The following is a 19,753-nucleotide window of genomic DNA, read 5'->3' on the forward strand; positions in this document are numbered from 1 at the left end:
GCCAATGGACCAAGCCGTCACCAAAGGTGATCTCGATCTAAGTTGAATTTGGTGAAAGGTGTCAAAGTGTGTAAGATGGGTGTATTGATATTGATATATATATATATATATATATATATATATATATTTTTTTTTTTTAAGAGAATAGAGAGCGAACGAGGTAGAGAAATATGGACTGGGATCATTGGTGATTGCAAGACTGGGTTTTTGGGTTGACAATTTTTTTATTAACTATTAAATTATTAAGCCAATTTGTAATTTTTAAATTTAATTATACTTGCGTGACCCATTTATGTGTCACATCAGCACATAACAGAATTTTTGACAGAATTGTGACGGAATGACTACATTGATTTGAGACACTTGCGGGACTACATTGATCAATTTTCAATTTTAGGGACTATTTTGATGTTGTGGTCAATTTCAATGACCATTTGTGAGAAAAAATGACTTATGAGATCCATTTATGTGCCACATTAGCACTTAATAGAATTTTTAACAGAATTGTAATGGAAATATCACATTGATTTTCGACACATTTTCAGGGACTACATTAATTGATTTTTAATTTCAGATATCATCTTAATGATGATGGTTAATTTCAGGAATTATTTGTGATAAAAACCCATAAGTGTATAAAAAAACTTTTTTACAAACAAGGATGTTTACAAATATTACTTTTCAATCAAAAGATCCAAATTGAACTTATCCATACAGTCAAGACACTTGATTTACGCATACGTACGCACGTAAACCTTGAAAACCGTTATGAAAAAAAAAAAAAGACTTTGACTATTACAATTTACAAATGTATTAAACATGTGTCGATGCGAGTATTATGGTGATAGTCTTTCCTGTAACAACATCCAGAATTAGCTACCTGAATTAATCAATGCGAGAAGATAAAGAACTTTTCAAAAGGGAAGGGTAGCCCTATTGCTATTTTTAACGGTCAACCGATGCAGGGGAGCGGCTGCCCACACTTCCCGTCAAATGTTAGATTAAGACGCTTAATTATAATTAATTAACTGCAAATGACTTATTTAGCGAGTCTGTTCTCATATTTAAAGACACCCCCAGGCAAATCAATAGATAAGTCGGTTGGTTAATTAATAATCTCTTGTGACCGGTTTAATCTGTTGGCTTGGCTTGGCCGGGACTGCTTCAACACCATCGAGCAACCCTGTCCTCGCCCAACCCGACAGTGTCCTCTCGCAAGGTGTCGGTGGCCGCCGACGAAGTACCAACAACAATGGCAGCGATGTTTAACTCGCCCTATTTCTTTCTGTGTTTGTTTTTCTTATCCTTTGCTGCATTTGTTTCGAGTAATGATGGTCCAACCGATGTTACAAATGAAGATACTATGGTATTAGATTTAGATGCGTACTGGAAAGAACGAGCCCAAGAAGCCTTAAAGGAGGCCATGGAAAGCTACCATAAAAATCCTGAGCAAGCCACTGAGGAGTTCAATACTGGAGTTGCCGAGTAAGTCTAATTATTGCATGCAGATTTACCGTTCGACAATAATATATATAAACTTTTGCTTAACAATATAAGTCTGGCAAAAAATGGTACTTCATACATTTATATATACGAATGTATATGTTTTAGTTTTGTCATCAGTGACATATATACACATATATGTACGCAGGCTTTTGTCCAAGGAAAACACCACAAGAAGGAACTTGAGAGGTAACAAGGGTTATAATGGTCCATGCATGGCGACCAATCCAATTGACGCCTGCTGGAGGTGTGACGCTAATTGGGCCAATAACCGAAAGAAGATTGTAGGCTGCGCCCAAGGCTTTGGTAAAAAGGCCACCGGAGGTAAGGACGGTCCCATTTACGTGGTGACTGTGGGCACAGATAATGACGTACAAAACCCCAAACCCGGAACCCTACGCCACGCCGTGATTCAGAAAGGGCCTTTGTGGATAATCTTCGCAAGAAGCATGGTGATTAGGCTGGAGCAAGAGCTGATGGTGACCAGTGACAAGACCATCGATGGTAGAGGAGCCAATGTTGTGATAGAAGAGGGTGGTGGCATTACCCTCCAGTTTGTGAAGAATGTAATCATCACCAACCTTCACATCAAAATGATTGTGTCCAAACCCGGTGGTATGATCAGGGACTCCGTCGACCACATGGGTTTGAGGACCAAGAGTGACGGCGATGGTATCTCCCTCTTTGGTGCCTCCAACGTCTGGATCGACCACGTTTCCATGTCCCGGTGCGCAGATGGGCTCATCGATGTTGTCATGGCTTCCACCGCCATCACCATCTCCAACTCCCACTTCACTGACCACGATGATGTACTTAAATTGGAATTACTTTAACCTTAAGCTAATTAACCTAATAATTAATGGTGCGTACAAAATCTGAAAATCATGCATGCATGCAGGTGATGTTGTTTGGCGCCAACAACGCGCACACTCAAGACAAAATCATGCAAATTACTTTGGCCTTCAACCACTTTGGTCAGGGACTGGTGCAGAGGATGCCGAGGGTCCGGCACGGATTCTTCCACGTGGTGAACAACGACTACAACCACTGGATCATGTATGCCATCGGAGGAAACATGAACCCTACCATCATCAGCCAGGGTAACAGGTTCATTGCTCCCGCGAACGCGGCCACCAAACAGGTAACATACAGTTTACATGAATTAATTTTTATTAATTAGTAAATACTAATTAGCCCCAGTCAAGTGTCTTCACGCACGAGCGCGGATGTTAGTTTTTACCAAAACGTGCTAGCTTGATCCAAAAAGTAATCAGTAAATATAGTCCAAATATAACCGTTTATTATTATACATGCTCTAATACGTTCGTTCATATTTAATCTGTCAATAATTCTGGATTTAATTGTATAGGTGACCCATAGGGAGCATACACCAGAGTCAGAGTGGAAGAACTGGGAATGGAGATCTGAGGGAGATTTGATGATGAATGGAGCTTTCTTTGTTGAATCTGGATCAGGAGCCAGCCAACACCCAGCAAAGTTGGACATGATGCCCTTCCAACCAGGGACCTTTGCCACAAGGCTCACAAAATTTTCCGGCGCTCTAAACTGCGTTGTCGGCAAACCCTGCTAGGTTTTTTTGTTATTATTTTCCTCTTTTTTGAACGTGCGCACCATTGGATGTAGTACGTGTTATTCAAACGCAAAAACAAGGATCGAAACATATGAAAAAAGAGGATATTCTGAAGCCGTACATATATGTCACCATTGTTGCACTTTCTAATTATTTTCTTATTCTCTTTTTGGTAATTTATTGGGGAATTAATGAAGGAAAAAAAGATGGAAGTGGGAGAGGGATATACACCTAAATTCAAATCTAATATAAATTGAAGAAAGCAGTAAAGGTCATGCCCAATCAAACCGATCGAATAATTAATTTAGGACTGCATGTGGATGCTAATTGCAGCATTAGAGTTAACAATACTAATTATAATGGAATGATCCATAAAGATGCGCGCAGCATAATATGATCTATATATCATGATTAGTGCTAATTGATTAATTAACAATTTGACATCCAGTCTGTGAAAGCATCATCACAAGGACAAGGGTTGGTTCGAAATCTCCATAGGAATTAACGTGGTGTATGGAAAGCAACTCCACACATTTTAATTGCATACAATATTCTAGATATAGGAGATTGACACGTTTGCCATAAAATACAAGTGAATCATATCAGACACCAAGTAGTAAATATTGGACGAAGAACCCTAAGCTAAAACCACAACAAACAAACGGGGAATCATATGTTGTCGTATAGCAACACAAGCGACAGGTTTGGCCATGCCTAATTATCCCACAAAACAAAATATAATGCCCCTTGGACATTGTCATCTTTGGAGAAGCCAGAATTTTCTTGTCTCGTCCACTGCTTGTCTACTATGATTCTCCAAAACTTCACCATTTATGTGTTAAGATAACTTTTTTTTTTTTTTTACTTTGCTGCCATTTCTTGGAAATATAGGGTTCAAATTCCCTTCATACCCTCAGTGGAAACATATAATTTTATCCACTTTTATTGTACCTTGATATGCACTAGCTACTTTAATTTATTTCTATTTTAGACAAGCAATATTGAAAGAGGGGGCCCTGAATCGAGCGCAGAACCTCGATAACAGTAACGAATGCTGACTGATCTTAACAACTTTAAACTACAATCTCTTGGTATTTACAATGATTGTTGGGCTAAAAGTGCATTATCCTCCTTAATTACAAAATTGCACTGCGGATATGTATAGTTCAATATTTTCTGAAGAATTCATGAGATTTGAACTCAAAGACTGACTGTCATATTAGATCAAAATAGTTGTTGGCCAAACTTATGCTTCCTAGAAAAAGGGCAATAAAGCCATGAAAAAAAATATTTTTTTTGTCACACACAATCTGAACTTAGACAAAGTCAGCCTTAGTGTTCAGCATGTGAATTTAAATATTTGTTAAGTTAACCTAGATTATGCCGAAGAGTTAGTATAACTAATCCTCTATCCAAGAAAAATAAAAGAGTTAAATAGTGTCAATCCTGTATCATCCACTCGGAGTTTTGAAAAAAGAATAACATGGATGCCTTCTTCAGAGGCTGAAGTCGGCCGGAGTTTCTGCTAGCATGCAGACACTCATTTCTTGTCTCAGAAAGGCACCGAAATCATCGCAACTCAAAAGACAAAGTAAGCATAAAACAAGTGAAAGCACATGCATATAAGCACTTTGCATTTTTTTTTTTTCCAACAGCAAACACTCAAAAAGTGAAAGCCTAATTGTCTTATGTTGTTTAGTATTGACAAAGAAAAAGATAAAGAGATGGATACTAGTGCTGTAAAATCTGAACTGATCAGCTCCGGGAGGCGTCCGTTGTGCACGATAGAAGTTGACGCTTTGGTGAGCAAGTGCGTCAAAAGGAGGCGCCGCGATTCGTCTGCTGTTGCTGCTACAACTGCTCCAGGAAACAGTGATCAGCAAGGTGATCAAAGACTAAAGCAGCAGGCTCAGGCTGATCAATCTCCTACTAGTACTACCACGACGACAACTGTGAAGAGAAGTTCCAGATTTCGTGGAGTCAGCCGGTCTGATATGTTGTGTTTATGCTGACAATTATTTGTGTTTTAGTCGAATGATGAGGCTTGATATCGAGGAGTTTATAAATGCAGGCATCGATGGACCGGAAGATATGAAGCTCATTTATGGGATAAAGGGTCTTGGAACCCAACACAAAGGAAGAAGGGAAAGCAAGTTTATTTGGGTAAGTACTAACATGACATGACTAGTCACAGATTTAGGGAAGTGATTTCCGCACATCATTTTACCTCTCCATCACATCAATGCTATATATGTTTGGCCTTTAGATTAAATAAATCGAAAGAAACTCAAACGACAAATAAACAGGATATGCTAAATGAGAAAATGAATGCAGAAATCGTTTCACATAAACTTCTAATCATTATCTTGGTCCACATTTTAGTGTGCAACTAAACATTTTTTAGGGAAATCCAACAGGGGCTTATGATGAAGAAGAATCTGCTGCAAGAGCCTATGATTTGGCAGCACTCAAGTATTGGGGAACATCAACCTTTACAAATTTTCCGGTATGATTTTCTGACGACACGCCATTTATAGGCAATAATCTATGCGAGTGTCGTGTTAATTTTGATTCAATGTCTTCTTGTTTTCAGGTGCCTGATTATGAGAGTGAAATTGAGATAATGAACACCTTAACAAAAGAAGAATATTTAGCCTCTCTGAGAAGGTAATATTCATCTCCTAATGACCACTCCTCCTGTAAACATTTTTTGTATACTAATTTCATGTCAGTGATCTCCTTTTTCTTCTGTTTACAGAAGGAGCAGTGGCTTTTCAAGAGGTGTATCCAAATATAGAGGAGTTGCAAGGTAGTACTACTTAACTTCTTTACCATTTTAATCTTTTGTTTCTCTTAAGTTAACCAATTCGTTCAAAATTTCTAAGATTGAACGCTTGTGAGAACTGCAGGCACCATCACAATGGGAGATGGGAAGCAAGGATAGGGAGAGTTTTCGGAAACAAGTACCTCTACCTCGGCACTTATGGTGAGTTTCAATCCGATCTCTAGGGTAGCGATTTCCACTCTCCTTTTTGTCACTATGCTCCAAATTGAATATTTGATGCTCCTTCTGCACTCACAGGAGTGTAGGAGGCTAAAAAATGAGCATTAAAATCGTTGGCTGACCTTTAAATCTATTTGTTTCAAAGTACAATGGGTGTGTGAAGTGGTTTATATGGCTTCTTTTATTCCATCTAGGTACCCAGGAAGAGGCTGCTCATGCTTATGATATTGCAGCGATAGAATACAGAGGCATAAACGCAGTGACCAACTTTGACTTGAGCACATACATCAGATGGCTGAGGCCAGGAGCCAACTCTCTTGGCCCTCAGGAACCGAAATCGAATCCAGATCAGCCTCTCCCCATGCCAACTTCCTCAAATGGCGTCCCTCTGAGAAAGGAAGGAAGACAGATGTCCATGTTCCAACCGAACTCCTTCGCCGTAGATGACATAGACGCCTCAAAAAATCGCGACATTTTCCCAAGGCAGCAGCAGCCTCCTATGCCCGTTAGCCCCTGCCCCAAGTCATCATCTTCCCCAACAGCACTTGGCCTCCTCCTTCAATCCTCAATATTTAAAGAGCTGGTGGAAAAGAATTTAAATGGAGATAATGAAGAGAGTGAGAAGAATGATTCAAACCTTCTTCCGGAACAGAACAACAGCGACAATATTAAGCAGATTTCGTACGAAGAAATGCGAAATAATCCCTTTACGTGTCCTTCAAACAACGACGTTTTGCCAGCATTAGAGTCACAGGAGGAGAGCCTGCTGCCCTTGTGCAACTCCAGGGACCAACCCCTTTGGAATGGTGCCTTAAACATGTTTACTTCCCCGGACTTCAACTAATTTAACTTTAGTTTTAGTTAAATCACTCGTAAAACTCCAGCTAGATCGTTTCGGTTTCGCTTCTTCTGACTGTTAGAGGGAGTTGGTGTTAATAAATCCCTGGATTTTTCCATACGATGCAGAGCCACTGGGAATATAAAGAAATAACAAGGGATATCAGTCTTAGTGGTTTACTTTGATCTATAAGATAGGGTTTGGGTTAAATATTACTCCACCAAGAACATTAAAGATAAATGCAAGCCTTTTAATTTCCGTCTTTTGATTCTTCTTTTTCCAACGTATTTTATGAGAAGGGAGATGTGAATTCTTGTCGAGGAGGATAGATATTAGATTAGATACATTGCTCTAAGCAACTTAATTAATTCCGGTTACGTGACAACTCTTCTTCTGCCACTAAAATGTGGGTTAAGAGATTTTTCGAATTGGAAGTTGTGGCTACATATATGTGCACGATATTGAGAAAGCAGAGATTCAAACTCGGGATATCGGATGCACAGAACAATGCAATTAACGGAGGGCAAGCTCCTTGCACGATTGAGAAGACATTAGATGAACCAGAGGGAGAGAAAAAGGGTTGAGGTGAATACAAGTGAGTCCTAATTTTTCAAATCAGTAGAAAAATAAGGACAAATCGAGATTTTGAAAGTAACACTAATAGGAACTAATCAACAGCATAATGGCAACACCAAAAGAACCCGAAATTTGTACTCGAACATTATGCTTTCATTTAAGCCAACAAAATAAGGTTACTAAGCTCCACTGTAATATTTACTTCATCTCTCCGTGATCCGAAACTTCAGAAATAAAACATCTAAATGCATAAATGTGAAACAACTCCGCGGTTGCTGAGATTTTGTACATCAAACTTGAACTACTGGACCAAATAAACCTAGTTGTCTCTCATGAGTTATGACTACATAGCATTAAAACATAGCGATGCAGCCATCTTCTTTAGAATATTGCAATCAACACCTGGTTGACACCGACCTGCAAAAACAGCGAATTTAATTACAACGTAAGAATATCAATCGACGCTCAACAGGGATATAGCTCATGCATATCAGTTCCGAAAAAGAGACTTATGACACTCAACAGGATATCCATTGGACTGCCCCAGATCATTAATCTAGGCTCTAGCTACCTTATAGATACAAGGCGGGATTGAATCCTAAATCAATATCTACAATCAGCCCTCAGTAACATGGTATTGTCTCAAACTAAATGTTAATTAACGACTGCCCAAGATAGTTCACAGCAGTTAAAATTAAACACACAAATAAGAATAAAATGCAGTTCTCTCCCCTACAGATAAGAGAAACTAAAAAGAGCTAAGTCCAAAATAAGTATGGCTAACATTGCTTGGTAATCTCAGTCGAAGGCATCAGATATGGATACAAACAGACTGATAGCCATTACACTGTTCAAGAATGATGCAAATACTAGATAATAGAGTTTCTATTCAAACCTTATCAGGTTATTCTTCTGATTCTCTCCTGTCATTTCAGTATCATCTTTCACAATAGCATCAGTTGATGGATTTAAAGTTTCAGACAGAGAGTCCGCAATTTCTTTAAGACCCTGCAAAAAAGTGGAACGAATTACAATTAAGTAGCAGGTATTAATGCTTTGGATGTCAAGATTCCAGTGGCTGATATAGTAGTGTCATTTTTCAAGCCAAATAAAACAACACGACCAACTCATCCTCCAATATAAACTAAAGACACTTTGTAGGAAACGGGAAAAACTGAAAGGCCTATGATTTTCAGTAGCTACTCGGGTATATAGCTTGAAAGGAAGCCATATTTGACCTCTTTACTTGCTCCAAATGTTGTGGTGTAAAATGACAATGAAAACAAAGAGAATGCAAAACTAAAGCATCTTGCTTCGTAAATGCACTAATTTGGCATTTAATTGCCATAGATTACTCTCTGTTTTTCAGAAAAACAAAGGGATCAACCGCCTTACATTATTACACGGTTTTATCAACCACAAATAATAATAACAAATAAATATCAAGTCCTCTGCAATATTTCCAACTAGCATATAATCAACAACCAGAAGAAAAGGGATTCTTAGAAACAAACCATCAGGCCCGAAGCATCTGAATATGATGGTAAACGACCACGTGACTTCCCAGAGTTTTCAAGTTGCTTCTGCAAGTGGAAAAAATACACCATCCAGGTGGTATTACTAATTAAGTACAGGATCACAGTAAAAGATAAAGGGCAGCGCGAAAAAAACAACTTTGCAGTCACTATGTGCTGCTTTGAAGAATTTATCTGAAACTGTCGAGTAATAAGTAGCTTGCACTGAATTGATAACAGGTAGATCAACAATATCAGATGTTTCTGTTGCCACATTAACTTTGACTACGATATGACCTTACTAATTAAAGGTAACTTTGATAAATGAACACAATTTTAATTTATTTTTTCATTTTCTTAAAGTCAAAAGATATTATAAATCCATGAACGTGTACAAACCTGCAGAGTTTTAGGCATTTCAACTTTTTTTCCATCGACAAAATTGACCAGGTAGATAACACCAAGATTTGCAAGATCCTGCACAACACATTTATGTAAGTAAGACCTCAAGCAGACAAATGGATGATGTATGTACTGAACTAAATGCAAGAACCACTCAAAATTCTCCAAAGCGAAAACAAATTTGACTTACAACTCGTTAGTTTCAGTTTTAAAGATGAAGAAAGAGCCAAGTTATGCACAATAAAAAGTAAGATCAAGCATGTCATCCCTAAAAAACAAATTCTATAATTTCTCATCAATTAATCATGGCTCAACTATTCCACTAGAAGTAAAGCTGTTTTACCTGCTTTTGTTCAAGAGAACCCATCTTATGATCCTGAGAAAGGGAAATGGAAAACAAGTTACTACTAATTCAGATATATTGTGCATGCGTGATAGAGAAAGAGATACGTAAAGGACAACGAGGTACATAAGAGAAAAGAAAAATGGGTGTGCATCATGAAGAGAGAGAATGAAAACGTGCGTGCTTAAAAAGAGAGGTAAAAAATTGGCCTAAAGCAACATAATCTCGAAGGAGAACTCACCAAACCAGAAACCATGCTCTGCAATCTACTCAAGTCATAGTCAATATCAGTGAGAGAATGTTGCACTCCAGCAACCTGTTTCACAAATTGTAACCAAATATAGAGATGAAGCTAAGAAGAAAGTAAAATATATTTCTAAAGTATGGTAATCAAAAGAAAGCCATATGATATTACGGATCGCAAAATATCCATATGATACTAAAGAAAGTACGAATACCATACATCTAAGGTTAAATTGGATAGGGCTTGTTAAATACTAAAATGTGTACATTTAAGACATCAAGCATCACACTTGGATAGCGAATAGCTAAATACACCCCCAAAAACCAGCTGTGAAAAATCATTCTCTATAAATCAACACTGATCATATCAGAATTGCTTACTCACTAGTTATGGAAATCTAACAAGAATCAGCATCATTCAAACATGAAATTTTTTTTAAATCTATGAGTTAAGGGTTCAATATGCAGTAAAGGACATACATCTTCCTTAATTGACCTTGAAAGCTCATTTTGCTCCGCCATTTTGTCATCCACATGCTGAATCCTCTGCGTCAGGTGCTTCTTTGCTTTCTGTCCAGCATAAGGATATTAAATACAGTTGAATTGTTTAAATATCCATTAATATATATATATATATATGAGTTCTGCAAGCCAAGTTGATATGGGAACAACTATGATCTCCTTAATACAACTTCACACAACATAGGATTTTCTTTTTTGTCAGACAACGGAAAACTTACAGCAACAGCCTCTTTCACGTTATCCAGATTTTTTGTCAAGTTCTCAACAGCAGTAGCCATACCACGCTTTGTCACATACATCATATCTGAGAATTTTAGACCCTAACCATTTGCAAAGAGAAAAATGTTAGCTTACTCAAGAAAAAAAAACTCAGGGAATTGAGTCAATTGACTGAAGAAATAATATAAAAATATCCATATAATCTGCATACCTTCCACCACATGTATCCATAGCCCACTGCTCCCAAGGTAGCTGCTGGCATTATTAGTGATGTCATATTACCTGAAAAGAAAAACAAGAATTTCAATGAAAAGAAAAAAGAGAACCACTTCGAAATTGTTTCTTTCGTATTATGAACTGCATAACGCAAATAGTAGTTGTGGCAACTTGAACCCAAAATAAAGGGCATGACCATGCATTAAGTTTTAATACACAAAAGGAAGAAAACACAAAGCAACCGAAGAATTTATTAGAAGCACCAGAGAGAAAGGTGAGATACCAATTTGGCTACCGTTCCCATTCACAAAAACCGTTCCCCCGCCACGCGAAGAGCCAATTTGCCTGATCTCAGCTGTCATTCGGCTAATCTAAAAGATAATCAAACAGGAAACTTCATAACCATACGAACAAATTCGACACAAAAAAAACATCATTCCACACTATCTTACACCAATTTCCACAATACCTGTGCTGTGAGGGAATCATAGTCACCGTCTGCGTGTTCCCCGGATCCATTTAACAATGACTGCCACCAAACCACAAACAAACGCAAAAATCCATCAAATTTTCTCAGCAACCAAACACGAACTCCCAAATAAACAAAAAAAATTACCAAAACGATCAAACCCCTTTTCCCCAACACCAAACCGCTCCGACCCAAGTAAACAATGACAAATAAACATTTTAAAAAAATCATAAATTTGATTTTACCACTAAATAAGCAGAAAACAAAAAAGGTAAAAACAGTACCTGAAGTTCACCGAGCAGCTCGGATAATTTACCGTTCTTAAGAAGGATGGTGCCAGTATACCCTGCGCAGAGAACAACCAATCACTCAGATCGAATACAGCTAACTCCGCAACCAAACAGACCGAGTAAGAAAAACACAGAATACGGGCGAGGGATAAGTACCTGCCCCAGCTAAGATCAGGATCTTGGAAACCCCTATTCCGCTCTGCATAGCCATGGCGGAGTTCGTGTTCGATCAGAAAGTGCAGGACGGTGAGGAAACGACGGCGTATTTATTGATGAGACAACCGACTTTGACCTTTTTCTATGCCCCACGACGTCGTTTCGTGGGTATTGTGTTTAGGATAGTACTATACAAATACTTTTTTTTTTTAAACAAAGATATATTTTTTTTTTTTTTAACAAATATATTATCTACACTAAGAGAAACGAGGTGCATTTAGCCTTACAATAGGTTAGCAATAATGTGGTTCAAAATCTAAGACCTCTCACTTCCGAGCGAAAATGAATACTATTAGACCATAATACTAAGCAACTACAAATACTTATTTTTATTTTTCATATATCCTTCTCAATTTTTGACCGATCAAATAAATTATAAAAATTAAATGACTAAAGATTAGTAAAGATCTGTAAAACATAAAATGAGTCTGAATAATACTTTCCTTATTTTATAGACACGACATGTGCATTTGATTATTCAAATGCACTTGGGATTAGGTTGGTCCCATCCTAGTAATCTTAAGTGATGCTGAGCATCAGCATAACATTAAATACCATCATGAGTGTAAGGTGATACTCTAAATTACTTAATTTCCACTAATTTACAAGAAGATGATCTTGACAAACTGAGACGATATTCTAGACTACTTAATTTTTGCTAATTTATAAGAAGATGATCCTGACAAACTAATACAACTCACTTCTAGCATTGACATGTTTCATGGTATTTCATTGTGGACCTTTTTTTTTGGGAAAGGCACAACGTCAATTGCTCTAATTTCTTCTGATTGGCGAACAATGTTTTCAGGAAGATACAAATCTATTAGGACATGTCCTACTATTATGCCCATTCTCTTGGCACATCCTGCACTTGTATGTTCTTCTGCTGCCAAGCTTGACCTTCACCCCAATAAGTTTCGGGCATGTCCTGCGATTATGGCCTCTTTGACCACATATCTTGCAGTGGTGATGTCTTCTAACCCCGCTTTTGTGACTGCTCATCAACCTCGACTTTGGACAGGTTCTTCTGTTATGGCCCTTTTTGCCGCAAACGCCACAGGTGAACTGTCTATTTATCAAACCACCGTTTAATTCTGGACAGTAGTGTCTTCTATGCCCCTCGCGTCCGCAGTTTCGGCAGTAAAATTTTATTCCTGCATCGCAGAAGGGAAACAGATTTAAGTCAAAGCCTGTTGCATACGTTTACATTCCCGCATTCTGCGGAACAAGGCAATAGAACAGATGGAAAATAAGGTTACAAAATGTGCCTGTACTAAACAATGGATGTAATCCTAGTATGCAGATTCAGTGACAAACTACCAACAGTAAATCTACAATGGAGTGTAAGAACTTACCCGTCATTGAAATGCTCCTTTTGCGACGGTTTTCTGGGTCACTAAAGAAAGCTTTTAAAGCTTCCGACGTATGCTTTCTTGCTGCAGCAGTTCCTTTGGCTTTCTGCAACACATATAAAACCAATGCAATTAAATCCTCTTTATTTTGAAGTATGAATGTTTGAGCACAAAATTCATCAAAGTTAAATATTGGAAGTTCCCAAAAGTACTTAATCTTAAAATCTGGACCTTAATTGCAGCCACTCTTTGAGCATGAAGCTTAGGATCGCGATGGATGATCTTCATTCTCTTACTAAATAGACCGGTTTTGGCATTCAGACTCTGCAATCATCCAACTAGACAAAGAAGATTAAATTCATGATATGGAACTCAATGTTTATGCCGTGTCCTCTATTAAGTAACAGTTTATGAACTAATATACCAATTGCAAAACTGAGCATCAAGCCAATAACAATAACAAGCGTCTGTAGAGTTCTGATAGCTAAAAATTGCAGGTATCATATATAGGTATAGCTCTAGTTTGCAATTAATACGTGATCTTGTATGTATTCATGTCATCCAATTTACATGCAACATTTCTGGTAAGGTTGAAGCGGATAAACTAACTTTTAGAGACCGGCTGATCTTCAGTCCAACTTCAGGTGGTGGTGATTGGTACACTCGCTTCGATTTTCTCTTCACTAGCTTTATGTCTAAATTGTCAACTTCATCATCTTCCTTCACTCTGAGCGGAGAACTGGGAGGGGGAAAAGTTAAAGTAAGATATCCAAAGTTCCACTGCATCATGAAAGAACTCAAAATACTTGACATGTAAAAGCTAAACAGAAGAAAATACTTGAAAATAAATATGAAGCAAAATTTAGGTAGAAATACTTGCTTCAGTGATCATGTCAATCTTTCGGTTTAAGATATCCTTTCCAAAACTAAAGTCTAACTAAAATGACCAGATAAAAAAGGCAGTGATTAAATTGTTATAAACTAGGTACTAAATACAAGCAACAGCACGGCAGAAAATATAGAATATGGAAAACAAACCAAGAGTGCAAGATAAAGTAGGAAGGCTAAGACGTTACACTGAGCGAGCATTCTCCCATGGTCGTTCATCAATCGACTCTTCCCATATGACACAGTCTCCTGAACACTGACGACAAGTCATTATGCCCTGTTACGATAAGCGAAAGGTTAATGAGTCGAGTTTCCCTTGAAAATCAATGCCTTATGCTTTATTCATAGCTATAGCACATTCTTAATCATCAAACCGAAGCAAACGAAAGATAATAGATTCAAGAACAACAATGTCCGAATCAATAATCAACAGCAACATAGCACATTATGAAATGCATATCTTATCTATAAGCAACTCTTCACAATAAGCCTTAGAAAAAGCACAAACCTTCCCAACACACTGTGAACAATCTGATCTGGACCTTTCTATACCGCACTCTGAACAAGGAGTATATCCCCTCCCCCGGCAACTCGGGCAAGGCAGCTCCCTGATATACTGCCCGTTTGGACCAAACCACGACCTGGGTCTGCGCGCACCCAAACTAACATTCCTGAAATTAAGATACATTTATTAAGTCTAAGTGCCAACTTAAACATAATCTAAGCAGACAATGCGGGCAGCCACGTTAGCTAGAGTGGATGTGCCCCTATCTACCGAGAAATTTCTCAGTGTGCCAGTAACACGACCCGATACACCAAATGCCAGTAACACGACTCGATACACCAAGTGTCAATGTTTGGAATTTTTTTTCAAGTGTCCAATGCTCCTATCAACTCGAGTCCAAATTACCCTCCGTAGTTTAGATTGGATTAAAATAGAATATCGTCTTTTAATTATGAAATAAGAGTCAGATACTATAAACAAATGAAATTATATGAAGTGAAAATTTTACAAATTTACAAACCTCGGCTTTGAATTGGCCTCGAGCCCGAATAAGTCTTCGGAAGGATCATAACCCAGCTGCCATACCAATCCCAAAACACCATCAATAAAAAAAAATGCAGTCAGATTTTCCGGGAAATTCAAGAGAGAGAGGGTACCTGCGGTGGCTTGGGGGCTGAGACGGCGTCGTCGTTGGTTGAAGATGAAGTGACTCTGGGCACGAACGTGATACTGCTGCGACTGCAACTGGTCCTTGTGTTGGAGCGAAGAAAAAGAAAGAAGCGGACGCTCTTGTGCCTCCATTGCAGTGCGAGTCCAGAGCAACAAAGCGACGACATTTGACATGAAAAAAAAAAAGCTCGAGACTTCGCAGGCTGCAAGCGGCTTTGAGAGTGGAAGAGTCGCGTCGCGTTGCTACACTGACGTCTCGCGTGTGGCTGAAAACTAGACAACACGCGCCTTTTCCCTCCTTATGTGTCGACATGGCATGCCATTATCAACCAGCCCACTAGTTAATCATCTTGGGCCGAAATTTAAAAATAAAACGTCAGCAACCAGCCTAAAATCCGGCCCGCCGTTGTTTTAAAGCAGAGAAAATTGTAGAAACGGCCTTTTAATTATAACGGAATTAGAGCAATGGTCTTTTAATTAATTGTTCCTTTAACTCATCAAACGTGCAGATATGGTTTTTAACGTTAACTTCGTCAAAATAAGGTACATGCTACACACATGAGGTTGAATCAAGAGACAAATATGAAAAACAAAAATGAGAAAATAATAGAAATAGTCCCTTAACTTTAACTCAATTAGAGCAATGCTCTCTCAACCTTAATCCAATTAGAGAAATAGTCACTCAACTTTAACTAAATTGTAACAATGATCATTCCACCATGACTAATTTTGATTGAAGTTTCGACAAAATTTACAAAAATGACTATGTGTATATTTTGATGAGTCAAAAAATGAATAATCACGAATTTTTAATTGAAATTCAATCGGATAAAATAAAAAAACTAGTGCTACAATTTTTCCTTTTTTTTTTTTTTTTTTTTTGAAACCCAACAGCCAATTATATAGAAGCCTACAAGAGGCAAGCAGCAGAAACAAAGCCAGGCAGTGATAATGGAGATACCACAAGACCCCCCCACCAAATAGAGGCGTCATCCCCATCACCACCATACCCAAATTAGTGAGGACAAGGTAGCCCATCATTGTTCAATACAAAGACCAACGAAGATGGAGGCCTTTCGACCCATACAACATCACACATCTCCGGAAAATCAACCGACGCTAACTCATGCGCCACACCATTAGCTAACCTAGGCACCCAAGACCAACGGCACTCAGAAAAATCCCTCCCCAATTGCGTAACCCGAGCCAACATAGGAAAAGCCTCCCAACTACCCACAGACAGCGAACTAGACAGAGATTTTATAGCTTCCAGGGAGTCAGATTCCAAGATGACATACCTTAAACCCAAAGCCGCACCTAACTGGCATCCATGCATCAACGCTGTGGCCTCCGCTGCAGCCGCCGAAGGAGCCCTGATAGCGTACCTCGCGGCTGCCACCATCCTCCTGTCCTGTCCTCGCGCAATTACACCGGCAAAACCCAATTTTGAGGCCTTGGACCAGCTAGCATCCACATTAATCTTCACAAAAGGATCGACCGGAGCACACCATCGCACAGCCAGATTTTCCTTCCTCCCGTCGCCCACATTTCTATATCCTGCCGCATCCTTTGCACCAAAGAAAGAGCTCACCGCCAAAGTGATCGCAGCCAACACTTTTGGAGGGCATAAGGGCACCCCATTGAACACAAAATCACATCGGGCCTTCCAAATACACCAACACGTAACCACAATGTAAGATCTCCTCCATTTCGAATCGCCCGTGGTGCACAGGTTCGGGGAGAAGACCGCCTGGATCCAGTCCACCTAATCCGGGAGAGAAAGCCTATCCACTTTGTAACCCAACGCCCCACCAAACCAAATGGGTTCCACCCAAGAACAGGAGAGGAACATATGCTCAGTGGTCTCATCGTGGCAGCAACATATAGGACAGGTGGAGTTCTGAGAGGATCTCCGGCGGAAAAGAGCATCCCGAGTAGGAAGATAACCATGCACAGTAAGCCACAAAAAATGCCGCAGCTTGGGAGGAACCTCCAACTTCCAAATCTCTTTCCATAAACTCCTGGGAACCCCTCGGACAGAAGGCCGACGAGTATCTCTCAACTCTAACGATCTATCTTGCAGCCATCTATATCCCGACTTGACCGAGTAACAACCGTTCTTATTAAACTCCCAGACAAGCCGGTCTTTACGACTTAAATCAATACAAAAGATTTCATTTCTCTCTCTTGTTTTCTCCCAATTGTTTCTTAGCTTTTCTCTATTCTTCTGGGTTCTTCTGCATTCTTGCAGAACTGTTATTTGTTAGGGACCACATCCAAAGTGAAGATAGTAAATTTTTAACACACATATCTCACCATTTGTATAATGACATGTAGTGTGCTACTTTGTGTGCCGGTCACACTGAAAAATCTCTCATCGTACTCAAGCACCTAGAATGTCTTTGCAGTATACCTACTCTAAAAATATACATACTTGTAACTCGCTCCATTAAGAATTATACATAAGTCGCCCTATCATATAGATGATGTACTAAATGTTAGATAACTAAGTGGACTTGGATTGTCTGCCCTCCCCATCTCATACCCTTCCCATCCCTTCCTATTTATGTGGTCACAGTTAAACCACGTCAACATTTTATATTGATTTTTTTTATAGAAATAATAAAACAAAAAACAATGGGAATATAAAATGTTGACGTGATTTAATCGTGATAACAGAATATAGAAGGGGGGGGGGATAGGTATGTGATAGGGAGGGTAGACAATCCAAGTCCTAACTAAGTACGGTTATCAGTCCCATCAAAAGCTAATGCGGTAAATACCGCCACCTTTTGTAATGAGCAATTATCTCTACTAATTAATAAAACACCCATCGCTGACTGAAATTTTATGAAATTACTAGTTTAACTTTCTAATTAAAATAAAACATGAATAAGAAATATGGGGTAGAAATGTAATTTCACACAACCAAATTTTTTTTTTCTTCAAAGTTTCACCTACATGTGATCCTAACATATATATAATTATATATAAAAAATAAAAATAAAAAAACTACCCATTTCCACATTCTCTATTACTTTTTTCCTCTCTCCTTCTAATTCAAAAACAAAAATAAAAAAATTTCTCACACATTTTGTATGTGCCTATATACTAGTTTATTATTATCTAGGGGGTCCACGTTGTCAGTGGAATATTTCAGTTTGTTGACCCAAAGTTTTGGTTGTGGCTGAAAAGAGAGAAAGGCACTTCATTTCATTTCGATAGAACGGCACACATGATTGCTATGAAAGCAACTTGATTCGTGGTTGTGACGCGCGTGTGCAAAACGGGAGATAAAAGTATAACCTATTCGTGCCGCGCGTGTGCGAAACGTGTTAGCCTTTCAAGTACGAATTAGACATGAGAGGGAAACACTGCGTGAACGCAGAAAAAGGATAATTTCCTTTTTTTTGTCTTTTCAATCCAGTACGAATTGATTCCTCTCGATTACCCAAAAGTAACTGTCTGGAAAATTCGTGGGTTCATTTCATTACAGCAATCTAACGGTGATCGTTGCTGTCAAATACAGAAAGTTAAATGCCTGGAAAATTCATAGCTCCATTTATCTGCAACAATCTAACGGTGATCATTGCTCTCGAATACAGAATTGACTGAATGTTAAAATAAGCATCAAAATATACCTATCTACGCCTGATATTACGGCCACATCTGGATTGACTGTCGAACCGCCAGCAAAGCCACCTCTTTTATTGACACCTTCACCACCTTGATACAAAGCAGAAGCGCCACCCCATTCATTGGCACCTCCACCACGAGCAAAGGCACCACCTTGAGACACAACAGAACCACCACCAAAGCCGAACCACCACCAAAGCCAAGCCACCACCAGGATTGACTGTCGAATTGCTAGCAAAGTCACCTCCTTCACATCATATGAAGAAGACGTGCTAGCGGATTACCTATGGAATAAAATAATAGGAAAGCCATGTCCAGTGACAGGCAATTTCCGAGATATCGTTGGGAGGGCAGGCTCTGTGTCCTTTGATGATTCCTCTAGGTAAACAAAAATAAACTACAACATCATACTATTTTTGTTATTATTTAATTAACTCATGAATTCCTATTTTATTAGAGTTGTTCAAGTTTGGAGTCCTAAAGAATACTGGATATTTCTATATCCTGCCCGAGGCTGGGATTGAAGAAGCAAGCGTAAAGCCGTGCTATTTTGGGCTTTGGAAGCTTGCAGTTGAACTGTGCAGCAACAGAGTATTACAGTAGGTCATGCCAAAGAATGCGATTATCATATGTTTGGGGCGCCTTCTGGTCTGGAACCCGCATTTCAAATGACCGAATATCACTTAGATTTGGGCATTGTTCCTCTGGAAGCAAGCGGTATTCAGTCATTCGAAATGCGGGTTCCAGACCTGGAGGC

The 19,753-nt window shown here is 38.8% G+C and overlaps 4 protein-coding genes across 4 annotated transcripts; 2 read left to right on the top strand and 2 right to left on the bottom strand.

Moving 5' to 3' along the window:
* The first annotated feature begins 1,089 nt into the window (after positions 1-1,089).
* LOC137737324 (probable pectate lyase 3) lies at positions 1,090-3,236 on the top strand. The gene is made up of 4 exons (XM_068476771.1): positions 1,090-1,485; positions 1,652-2,312; positions 2,402-2,644; positions 2,873-3,236. The coding sequence occupies exons 1-4, from the start codon at positions 1,253-1,255 to the stop codon at positions 3,092-3,094; spliced, it is 1,359 nt and encodes a 452-aa protein (XP_068332872.1). The 5' UTR covers positions 1,090-1,252; the 3' UTR covers positions 3,095-3,236.
* A 1,582-nt stretch (positions 3,237-4,818) lies between these two features.
* Positions 4,819-6,942, top strand: LOC137736307 (AP2-like ethylene-responsive transcription factor At1g16060). Its single transcript, XM_068475596.1, has 7 exons — positions 4,819-5,081; positions 5,166-5,257; positions 5,512-5,600; positions 5,688-5,761; positions 5,853-5,903; positions 6,004-6,080; positions 6,293-6,942. The coding sequence occupies exons 1-7, from the start codon at positions 4,819-4,821 to the stop codon at positions 6,940-6,942; spliced, it is 1,296 nt and encodes a 431-aa protein (XP_068331697.1).
* Positions 6,943-7,505: 563 nt separating this feature from the next.
* LOC137737134 (uncharacterized) lies at positions 7,506-12,031 on the bottom strand. Its single transcript, XM_068476521.1, has 13 exons — positions 11,887-12,031; positions 11,725-11,786; positions 11,441-11,500; positions 11,255-11,342; positions 10,967-11,037; positions 10,755-10,856; positions 10,495-10,584; positions 10,013-10,087; positions 9,772-9,804; positions 9,426-9,503; positions 9,027-9,095; positions 8,408-8,520; positions 7,506-7,929 (listed from the first exon to the last, which is right to left on the bottom strand). The coding sequence occupies exons 1-13, from the start codon at positions 11,939-11,941 to the stop codon at positions 7,908-7,910; spliced, it is 918 nt and encodes a 305-aa protein (XP_068332622.1). The 5' UTR covers positions 11,942-12,031; the 3' UTR covers positions 7,506-7,907.
* Positions 12,032-12,549: 518 nt separating this feature from the next.
* LOC137738178 (uncharacterized) lies at positions 12,550-15,540 on the bottom strand. Its single transcript, XM_068477803.1, has 8 exons — positions 15,348-15,540; positions 15,212-15,267; positions 14,695-14,857; positions 14,375-14,463; positions 13,908-14,037; positions 13,530-13,622; positions 13,302-13,404; positions 12,550-13,100 (listed from the first exon to the last, which is right to left on the bottom strand). Exons 1-8 carry the CDS (start codon positions 15,525-15,527, stop codon positions 12,751-12,753), a joined length of 1,164 nt encoding a protein of 387 aa, XP_068333904.1. The 5' UTR covers positions 15,528-15,540; the 3' UTR covers positions 12,550-12,750.
* Between the last annotated feature and the right edge of the window lie 4,213 nt (positions 15,541-19,753).

The sequence above is a fragment of the Pyrus communis genome, chromosome 6, assembly GCF_963583255.1.
Source record: "Pyrus communis chromosome 6, drPyrComm1.1, whole genome shotgun sequence".
Lineage (NCBI taxonomy): Eukaryota > Viridiplantae > Streptophyta > Magnoliopsida > Rosales > Rosaceae > Pyrus > Pyrus communis.

Excerpts from the sequence above, each read along its gene's own strand:
- LOC137737324 (XM_068476771.1), top strand. The coding sequence starts at position 1,253 with ATGGCAGCGATGTTTAACTCGCCCTATTTCTTTCTGTGTTTGTTTTTC. Across the intron at positions 1,486-1,651 it reads TTCAATACTGGAGTTGCCGA|GCTTTTGTCCAAGGAAAACA; the intron begins GTAAGTCTAATT and ends ATATGTACGCAG. Across the intron at positions 2,645-2,872 it reads CGAACGCGGCCACCAAACAG|GTGACCCATAGGGAGCATAC; the intron begins GTAACATACAGT and ends TTAATTGTATAG.
- LOC137736307 (XM_068475596.1), top strand. The coding sequence starts at position 4,819 with ATGGATACTAGTGCTGTAAAATCTGAACTGATCAGCTCCGGGAGGCGT. Across the intron at positions 5,904-6,003 it reads AAATATAGAGGAGTTGCAAG|GCACCATCACAATGGGAGAT; the intron begins GTAGTACTACTT and ends TGAGAACTGCAG. Across the intron at positions 6,081-6,292 it reads CCTCTACCTCGGCACTTATG|GTACCCAGGAAGAGGCTGCT; the intron begins GTGAGTTTCAAT and ends TATTCCATCTAG.
- LOC137737134 (XM_068476521.1), bottom strand. The coding sequence starts at position 11,941 with ATGGCTATGCAGAGCGGAATAGGGGTTTCCAAGATCCTGATCTTAGCT. Across the intron at positions 11,787-11,886 it reads CCTGATCTTAGCTGGGGCAG|GGTATACTGGCACCATCCTT; the intron begins GTACTTATCCCT and ends TTCTCTGCGCAG. Across the intron at positions 10,088-10,494 it reads CAAGGTCAATTAAGGAAGAT|GTTGCTGGAGTGCAACATTC; the intron begins GTATGTCCTTTA and ends TTTGTGAAACAG.
- LOC137738178 (XM_068477803.1), bottom strand. The coding sequence starts at position 15,527 with ATGTCGTCGCTTTGTTGCTCTGGACTCGCACTGCAATGGAGGCACAAG. Across the intron at positions 14,464-14,694 it reads GTTCACAGTGTGTTGGGAAG|GGCATAATGACTTGTCGTCA; the intron begins GTTTGTGCTTTT and ends TTATCGTAACAG. Across the intron at positions 13,101-13,301 it reads AAGGAGCATTTCAATGACGG|GAATAAAATTTTACTGCCGA; the intron begins GTAAGTTCTTAC and ends TCTGCGATGCAG.